At 36.7% G+C, this 10,680-nt stretch overlaps 1 protein-coding gene across 9 annotated transcripts in view; it reads right to left on the bottom strand.

Moving 5' to 3' along the window:
• The window catches only part of LOC106883769 (phospholipid-transporting ATPase ID), a 212,086-nt gene that overhangs the window by 30,880 nt on the left and 170,526 nt on the right, over positions 1-10,680 (bottom strand). For all 9 annotated transcript variants that reach the window (XM_052978605.1, XM_052978602.1, XM_014934894.2 and 6 more), the window contains one exon: positions 3,374-3,456. In XM_052978605.1, coding sequence (XP_052834565.1) covers positions 3,374-3,456 — 83 coding nt within the window. The remainder of the gene's footprint in view (positions 1-3,373; positions 3,457-10,680) is intronic.

Below are 10,680 nucleotides of genomic sequence, written 5' to 3'. Positions count from 1 at the left end.
TGGGGTTGTCGTAGGATTTTCAAGCGAGATCGTTGCCGGTGCCCCTGGACTGGCTCTTGTGTGGGTGACACATGAGGTTTTTCGAGCGAGATGAGCGTGGCCGTTGCCAGTACCGCCTGACTGGCCTTCGTGCGGGTGACACGTAAAAGCACCCACTACACTCTCTGAGTGGTTGGCGTTAGGAAGGGCATCCAGCTGTAGAAACTCTGCCAAATCATATTGGAGCCTGGTGCAGTCTTCTGGTTTCACCAGTCCTCAGTCAAACCTTCCAACCCATGCTAGCATGGAAAGCGGACGTTAAACGACGACGACGAAGTCAAATAACTTATAACAGAGCCAGGAAGACATGGGGCAAAGAAATGGAGATTGATCATACAATACATTATAACAGTAACAGTAGGAAAAAAAGAGAGGACCCTGGTACCTTTGGGGAAATGGCCTTGTTCCATGTGCAGAAAAGGATATGCTGTACTCAATGTAAGCTATGGACACACGAGAAATTAGTGGAATCACAAGCAGACTAGTATGATAGATGCATTGGAGGAGTACAAATTATAAGCACACTGGGAACAGACTCTCTTGAAAGCTTGCATGGCTCACTAGAAGCTATCATTTCAATTTTCTTTCAGTCCAGTATCTTGAGATATAAGGCAGAGCAGATCTAAAACTGTTGTAATATAATTTGTTACATACAATAAATAAGTTAACCAGACAATAGTAAAATCCATGTAACAAACTAACAAATCTCTTTACAAACGAACAATCAATATTCCTTGTGAACTAACCAACCGACACCTTCCAACTTCACTGCAAACTAACACGAACTTCACTTGACTCCAAACTCTGAACCTTGAACTCACTCAGATTGTTCCTATTTATACTTTATTTGGACCAGTCTATCTCTCACAAGGGAGCATTGCAACTCGCATCACAATATCTCCCCTTCTGAGATTTCGACTACTATGCGAATATGGAATTTCTTTTATCATTTCTTTTTCTATCCAGCACCCCTCCATCTTTTTTTTTTAGCTGCTGTATCTTAATTGTTGCTTGACTTTTAAGGTTGTATTGTTTATTGCACACAGCACTTTTTCTTTTTGTTGTACTAAGCACTCTTGTTTTTTTTGGGGGGGGGGGGAAATTTAATAATTTTTTCGTTTAGGTATTACTTCCAGATATTCAGTGTTTTCCTTTTTCTGAAGCTAGTTCTACAGGGTTCAATACCTCTCGATGCTGGCACTTCAAACATATCATAAAAGACTTCCATTGGTATTACCCTTCATACTTTTGTATGTCTCATCTTTAACTGGTTAAGATGTCTCTTATGTTCCGAATGTTGTCCTTTAATTAAATGCATCATATTCCCTAATCTTTTGATTACATAGCCATCCTCCCAACCTTCTTTACCATTTTTGTAATTTTTAAAATGAACTTTATCTCCTACTTCGAAATGTTTTGTAATATTTCTTATATTTCCTTCAAATGTATTTTTTGTCTTCATTATATGTATTTTTTCCCGGCAATAATTTATCGAAGATTGATTTTATTTTACGCGCAAACATTAACTCTGCTGGTGACTTGCCTGAATTAGTATTTGGATTTGGTATTATTCTATATACTCTCAAAAATTTCATAAGTGCCTAGTTTTAGAGCTCTTTTGAACATGTCGACAAATCTTTCCGCTTGCCCATTTGACCTCAGGTGGTAGGGCAGGGTAAAGATGTGCTTTATAGCATGTATTTTGTAGAAATTTCTTAATTCATATCCCACGAAATGTGTTCCATTATCTGAAACTTACGTGTCCAGTACACTGTATCAAGCAAATAACTTGAGTAAGAGTGGGTTTATTACATCTGCATACCTTTGACCACTTTCTATAGCTATCCACAATTAGATAGTAGGCACCATTCACTGGTCCAGCGTAGTCCATATGTATCCTGGACCATGGGCTCTCAATCTCCGGCCACAATTGGCATTTTACTGGTGGTGCTTTGGTTGCCAACACACAACCTCTACATGCTTTCACCAATTTCTCAATGTCCCTGTCCATAGTCGGCCAATATACAAAGTTCCTCATTAAAGCTTTCATTCTAGACATTCCTGGATGCCCACAGTGGAATTGTTGCAATACTCATTTCTGTAGTGCACTTGGTACTACTCTCTGCGTGAACATTAAGACATCGTTGCATAGTGAGAAATTATTTGAATTTGTATTTTTATTATGCTTATTTTTCAATGTTTCTTTCATTCTTATACTGTAACTATTCTCTACGGATTTCACTTTTTATATCAGGCACTGTCACCGGCGGTTCCTGAATTATATTACACACAATACTTCTTATTTCACTTTCTGACTGCAATGATGCTATCATGGTCTATTCTAGTGGTTCCACACTCTTGGGAATTAGCCTCAATAAGCAGTCTGCATGACCAATTTTCTTCGACAGAATACACTGTATTTTAAAATTGTAGTTCAGCAATATTGTACCCCAACATTGTAGTTGGTTCACTGTATTGGTAGGCAATCCCTTCTTTGATCCAAAAATTGATAGTAATGGTCGATGGTCAGTTGGGAAGCAAACTTTTTTACTACCCAGCCATGCTTTTGCCAATACTAACTTATTCACATTTTTTGACAATTCAACCTGGTTATGAAGGAACTGAAGGAGGAATATTTGGCAGTTCAAAAACACCTAAATATTGATCCCAGATCACTGTATCTGAACAAAAACAACTAAAGAACATGAAAGCAATTTGCCCAATTATTACTGACATCACTAAAAAGAAAACTGACCACTCTGGTACATCTGGAAAACAGGATCTTATCAGTAAGTTGCTTTTTCATACCTATTTTTCTTGAACAATCCACAATATAAATAGAATTTTTTCCTGCCACTAACCAGCAGAGTAGAGTCCAAAAGCAGTAGTGACAGATGCTTGGTCATAGCATCAAATTCACTAGAAAACAATGATAATGGTGGTGATGACACAGCAACACCACACATACAATATTTGTGATCTGAAGAAAGTAGCTCTGTAACCCCAACTTTCAACAACACAGCTATTGTCAATCTCAACCACAACAGCATCTCATGCAAACTTTAAACTGACTTGGTGTAAATACCTTTCCTGTCATCTGAAGTAATGATAATATATAGTTGCTAATAATATGAACATTTTTTTATTTAAAATCTCAATGCAATTTGTGTTCTTCAACTCAACCAAATCATCACACTGATGACAAACACAGAAATATTTTATCATTACAGAACCTAGCAAAGGAAGAGGGAAGCCAGAAGTTTTCTGTGAGACCGAGTTATTAAAAAAAAAAAGCTGATGAATGTTCACATTAGATAACAATTAAAAAATTTACCATTCAATTTGGACAACTGCTCTAGATCATCACCCATTTCAGCAGTCTCAATAAGAGCTTGCCGCACTTTCAAATTTGTTTCCCTGAATATAAAAATAAATAAATAAATAAAAGATTGCCAAAAATAAAGTAGTAAATGAAGTACATTATTAAACTATTACCTAAGTGTAAGTGCATTAGTCATAAAACGGCGTTGTTAGTATAGAGCTAGAATAAAAATAGCAGTATTTATGTAATGTAGTAAAACTATACACAATATAATAATGATTCCATGACTACAGTCAATAGTTAGCATATCAATATCATGCGCAATGAATACTAAATCCTAATGTATCCTATAGACTGTATTTAACAAGTACTAATGTGTCAGCTCAAGTTTCTGTATATTTTTTTCTTTTAAGTGGTCCTTCATCTAAATATAAAGAACATTCAGTTTGGACAATTGTTCTGTATCATACCCAGCAGTCTCAATTACAGCTTGACTTATAGGAAAGAGGAGAGCATCCTAACTAATGAAGGATATAATGGTGTGTACTCCATTTTTGGTGTTGTGCTATGTTAGTGGAAAATACATTTTTTCTTTGATGGGCCAATCTTTAGGCTATAGTTAGGCATTATGTAGAAGTACATACAGCTCAATCACAAGCCAATAGAAGAGGCTATATATTGGTGACTCCACCAGTAAGAAACAGAGCCTAAATCTCTCCCGTTGTTTTAACATTGGGTAACATAGCCTTAGTTATGTACAAAGATGGGTAAAACTACTGCTGGGAAATCTTTCATCACAGGCTAGCTCAATCAATGTCAACCTTGGTCTAAACAAGAATGACTGTAAAACAGAAAAATGTATATAATATTATTGGAAAGAGAATTCCGTAAACAAAAACCACTTATAGATATATACATCAATATTGGACTACTATGTTTAATAAACCAACCACTTATAGATACATGCAACAATAGTGAAATACTAAGCTTAAAAGTTAAATTTTGCAATGTTTGCTTCACTCAGATGACTGAACATTTGCGACTGTGCACACATGAGATGAATGGTTAACAACAGAAAGAAACTGAGTATCCAGCCATAAAACACTTATGACAAAAACTATGTAGTTATGTCTTTAATAAGACAATAAAAAGCTTCCAGTAACAAAGGAAATGTAACAAAACTTTTACTGTTTTATGGCTGCAGAAAAAGTATTTAGGCATTTAATGTAAGCTGATTTATACTGAGTCCTTCTAGCATATTCAGATTGGTTTTTCAGATTTAATTGTTCTCTCAATAACCTCATTTGCTTAATAATCTTAGTTATTTTGTTGTCCAAGTACCAGTTCAACTCTAATCCAGCAGACATATGTTCAAAGGCATTTTAGCCATGACCATTCCATCTTTTTCACCCAGAAGATGTGTGTGTGTTTGTGTGTGTGTGTGTGCGCGCGCGTGTGTAATACACACATGTACTTGAAACAGCATTAAATTAAATTAATGATGAGTATTATATTTATATACAAATGTAGAACCATCATTAGCTATGATACTCAGTCTCAGGGAAACTTCTTAAAGAGACTTGTGTTTTAAAGTACACAGGGTTGTCTCAGAATGTTATCATCAGATTATTAGACAAGGTATTTCAACCTCAACTGATCCCCTCAATGGTAAACACTTTCAAACATTCTGACCTAAGCTGAATTCCAATATAGAGTATTAGCAAACAAGACATTCACTGATTTGTGCAAAAGCTGGCCAGGCTAAAATGAAATCAATATAGGGACTTGAAAGTTGCATTGAGAAGTTTATCTGAGACAAAATATCACAGCTAGTGCCATTCCATGTTTCTATCACCGTTGTTTTAAATTCCTCCTGTGGCTGGATGCCCTTCCTGTTACCAGCTCTCACCTATTTCCAAGTATGGTAATATTTCCACAGAGCCAAATATATTTTTGCAGAATATTAGAAATTAATAACACTGCTTGTATGACAGACACTCATATACAACTACCAGTTAATGTCAAGACAAGGCGATACAAACATACATATGTACACTAACATGCACACACGCACAAGATGGGCTTCTTTCAGTTTCCATCTACCAAATCCATTCACAAGGTTATCGTAGAAGACACTTGTTTAACATGCCATGCAGTAGGAATGAACCTAAATCCATATAGTTAGGAAGTAAACTTAACCACACAGCCACACTTGCACCCATATGTGTCTGTTTATGCATTATAAATGTTATACACAGAGCTATTTTTATTATTTTAATCTAATGCTGTTTCAAGTGTGTTTATTGATTTAATTTTAGCCTGGCCAGCTTTCACACAAATCACTGAATGGTTCGTTTATTTCTATATTTGAATGAACATTTTTTTTTACTTAACTCAGAACATCTGGGGGATCTTTTGTTAATGAGGAGGACCAGGTCAAGTCAAAACACTATCTGACAATGTGCCAATGACAGTCTAAGCAAGCCCTGCGTATTTAAGTATACAAGTCTCTTTGAGAAGTTTTTTTCATATGTGTATAATGATGTTATACACATAATTATGTTATACACATCATTATTTTATATATAAATGCATATCTACATAACTTTCTAATGTGTCCATTCTGTACAAGGTATTAGTGAGAGGAAGGAGATTTGGCTGTTGTTTCTAGTAGATCAAGTGGCTACACAGAGACATGCTCATTAACTAGTAATTCTAATTATTATGTATGTTATGTAAGACAATGTAATGCTTCATGAATTTATTGCAACACTTGAATAAGTTTACAGTCAATGACTTCCCAGTGACAAACAACGGAGCACAATGATTTTTACCCATCATTATTTTCTAGACAGGAGTTAAATCTTGTTCTTTTGTATGCTCATGTGCTGAATAAAGTTGGAAGGTGGATTAGCAGATTTAGTAGACAGACAAAATGCTATTTTTAAATCTCACAACAAGAGATATTCAGCAACAGTACTTTGGAGTAAAGATTTTTGCCAACTATATATTTTGAATGGGAATTTGGCAGTGCCACCTCTAGCCAAACAATTATTCTGTGCTGATGAAGGGAAATAACCTGGAAATCACAATACATAGATATTGTTTTGAGCTGAGTTGGGGTGCTAGATTCTCTTGTTCAAAAATATAAGGACACAGATCGTGTCGTATAGCCAGCTGGAGAAGATGTCTCTTGGGACTAAATTACAACAATATTCGTGCTAAACCAGGGCTGTCATGTTATGTTGGCAAAAATCTTTACTCCAAAGTACTGTTGCTGAATATCTCTCGTTGTGAGATTTAAAAACAGTAATTTTCTAATCTATAGATCAGTGACTAGTTGTCACTTTGAAAACTATATATTTCGAATGGGAATTTAGCAGTGCTTCCTATAGCCAAACAAATTTTTTGTTTTTTGGGGAGCTCTGGCTGAATTTTTGGTGCGAGGCCACCATTGTTGGGTGGTGGTGAATAACTGAGAAAAATGAGAAGTTATGCAGAAGCGACTGGAGATCAAGTTCCCCTACTTCCACGTGTGCTGAAACAGGAGATGTTACAGTGGAATGGAGAGCTGATAAAGAAATATAGTAGTATGGTAGAGAAGGAAGGGTCAAATATAAAAATGACCCTGCAAGAGGAGGGCAAAGTGAAAATGGAAAAGAAGACGGTCATATTCGGAACATTTTTTGAATAAAAATAGAAGAACTGAACACACACTGCAGGAAGAAATAGAAGAAATTTTGGAAGAACATATAGGAGACAACATAACATTCTTTACGAGAGGAAAGAGATATGTGTCGACAGTGGAAGAAGAGGCAGAAAAGGCCTCTAACAAACAGGCTGAAACAGGAAGAAAAATGGACTTTGATGCCAAACTGTTTGGACAGAAGAATTGTCAGAATTAGGGTGGGAAGAATCCCACCATCGATAGAACCAGAGTGAATAATAGCAGCGATTTTTTATTCAGAGATGAGGAGAGAAAGCAAAGAGGTGAGGATGGGCATGATAAGCCGAACCCAACAAGTGAAGTGATGGGGCTACAGATTAGAGATAATTTGTGCAGTGAACCCGAAATATTACAATGAAATACCTGAAACTTTAGAGTTACCAAATGAAGAAGAGCTGGAGATAATGTTGGAGGGGAGACTCCCAAAGTGTTACGAATGTGGTGAAAGAGGTCAATTGAGAAAGAAATGACCTAGAGCAGCAGTGGAAAGTGTAGAGAAGAGTATTCAGGAGAATATAATGGTAGAGAGACAGCAGAAACAGATAACAGACCAAGACGGGTATTTTACGGAGGTGAAAGCAAGAAAAAGAGAGAGGAGTAAGTCACCAACGAAAGTGGAATTGAAGAAGTACAAAGCAACAGAAGAGGAAACCCAACCTACGACGAGAAATGGGAAAGATTTACCAGTAGGATCATCAGTAAAGGACTTACAGGTACAGAAACATTCAGACCCACAGACACTCAAACACATAGACATGCAAAAACACAGAAGTATAGACGAATAGAAACAAGATAATTCAGTATTACGGAAACCTAAAGACATAGACACACAGATGAAACACGCAGAATTACAGTCAAACGAGCACACAAACACACAGACATAATCACAGGGAAGCCAAGAATTACAGAAATACAGAGCCAAAAAAAACAGACATGCAAGATACAAACAGAAGCAAGATTTTTAAATGAAGTAGAACACCCTAAAAGTTAAAAGAATTTCAAAATTGAAAGACATTATGAAAGAATGAACCCGCTGAGGCTGGAGGTGGATGTTGAACCTTGCACCTCAGTGGTGAATTATGTGGACGAAAAGGAGAAGATGAAGTGCTGAGTCATGGTTTATTTTAAAGACTGTGAAAGACTGAGAAAAACATTTGGTTAAACTTTTTGGTTTAAAAAAAAGAAAAAGAAAAGTAAATCCAGTAACTATATGAATGAACATTTGTTTAAAAATGTTTCCTTTAAAATTGTAAGGTGAAAACGAAAAGGAAAGTCGCAGTTTTGCCTCAGAACGGGGCTGGAAATTGTTATTTAAAATGTAAAGTTTTAAAGGAAAAAGGAATTCATGGTTTCATCTTGGAGGGGGCGTGAGATATTTGTCTCGTCATTGTAATTTAATTCATTTTACATCCATCCTTTCATGTGTGTTTTGTTCTCGCATGTCTGTGTATGTCCCCTCTATGTTTAGGCCTTGTGCCTGTAATAAAGAATATACCTCTGGCCGAACAATTATTCTGTGCTGATGAAGGGAAATAACCCGGAAATCGCGATACACAGTTATTGGTTAGAGCTGAGTTGGGGTGCTAGATTCTCTTGTTCAAAAATATAAGGACACAGATCATGTCGTATAGCCAGCTGGAGCAACATTCGTGCTAAACCAGGACTGTCATGTTATATTGGCAAAAATCTTTACTCCAGACAAAATGCTTTCACTATGCCTCTTAATGCTCAAAGTTCAATTCCCACTGCAAATAACTTCATCTTTCATGTTTATGAGAGTTCTTTGCTCATGTTCGTCTTTTCTTCAGTTTTGGATTGGCATTTTAATGTCATTTTGTATTATATATGTATCATATACATATGTGCTGTAATTACTAAATTTAAATCTGTGACATTTCTTCACATATATATATTGCCATGCTACACAGCAGTGAAACATGGGCCATGACTGCTGAAGACATGCATAGGCTCGAAAGAAATGAAGCTAGTATGATCCGCTGGATGTGTAATGTCACACTCGACAGAGTGTAACTGCCCTGAGAGAAATGTTGGACATAAAAAGCATCAGATGTTGTGTGCAAGAGAGACGACTGCACTGGTATGGTCATGTACTAGGTATGGATGAGGAGAGCTGTGTGAAGAAGTGTCACTCCCTAACAATGGAAGGAACCCATAGAAGAGGGAGACACAGAAAGACATGGGATGAGGTGGTGAAGCATGACCTACGAATGTTGGGCCTCAGAGGCAATGATGAAAGACTGAGACCTCTGGAGATATGCTGTGATTGAGAAGACCAGGCAAGGAAAGTGAGATCACAGCTGTAGCCTACACCAGTGTTGCATAACCAGCCCATTTAAAAAGTACTTTGAATCGTCGGGTGACATTCTGTGCTTGAGGAGACCTATTGAGTCAAGTACATCAAAATCAGATCATATCACAATCAAATGGAAATTGTAGTTGTGGCTGTTACCAGTGCTGATGGCACACAATAAGCACCATTCATGCATGGGTCACTGCCAGAGCTGCCTGACTGGCTCCCTCATGCTGGTGGCACATAAAAAGCACCATCCGAACATGGTCGATGCTGCTCCACCCTGCCCCAACTAGTTCCTGTGCCAGTGGCATGTAAAAAGCACCATCTGAACGTGGCTGATGCCAGTGCCACCTGACTGGCTCCCGTGCCAGTGGCACGTAAAAAGCACCAACTACACTCTTGGAGTGGTTGATGTTAGGAAGGACATCCAGCTGTAGAAACATTGCCAGATCAGATTGGAGCCTGGTGTCGCGCCCTGGCTTGTCAGTCCCCAGTCAAACCGTCCAACCCATGCCAGCATGGAAAACAGACGTTAAACGATGATGATAATGATGATATGTATACATACATATATACATACATATATATATAAATATATATATATATGTATATATATATATATATATATATATATATAATAGAATATAAGTAAAGTATTTTAAATAAATGTAAAATAAACGTTAAAAAAAACTATCAGGCAAATACTAAGACTGATATAATCAATTGCATTCTCTCGAAAAAATTTGTGACCTATTACATATGTTAGAAATCATATAAGATGGATGTTGGGGTTTATATACCATTTGACCTGACATATGCACAGTCACAAATGTTCAGTCAGTTAATTGAGGCAATTGCAGCAATTAAGGACAATGTCAACTACAAAGTTTGGGCCTATGACTTTTAACTGATTAGTATTGTTGCATGTTATTTATGGGTGATTTTTGTTTAGAGAATTCTGTTTTTCAATAATGTTGTATGTCTATACATATATATCTGTACACACACATGTGCACACATACATCACATGGTCATATCAGTGCAGTATTCTCTCTTGCACATTACAAATTTTATACACACACACACACACACACACACACACACACACAGAAACTCAGAGCAGCCTTGTGGTTTACTGGATTATGTCAAATGATCCAAATCATAACAGCTTAAAAAATAGACAAATCGAGATGATACAGATACATATACATATATATACATACATACATACATACATACATACATACATATATATATATATATCAACAGATAGACAGA

Source organism: Octopus bimaculoides, chromosome 2, assembly GCF_001194135.2.
Source record: "Octopus bimaculoides isolate UCB-OBI-ISO-001 chromosome 2, ASM119413v2, whole genome shotgun sequence".
Lineage (NCBI taxonomy): Eukaryota > Metazoa > Mollusca > Cephalopoda > Octopoda > Octopodidae > Octopus > Octopus bimaculoides.
The sequence above is the reverse complement of the archived record's forward strand: the minus strand, read 5'-3'. Positions and strand labels throughout refer to the sequence as shown.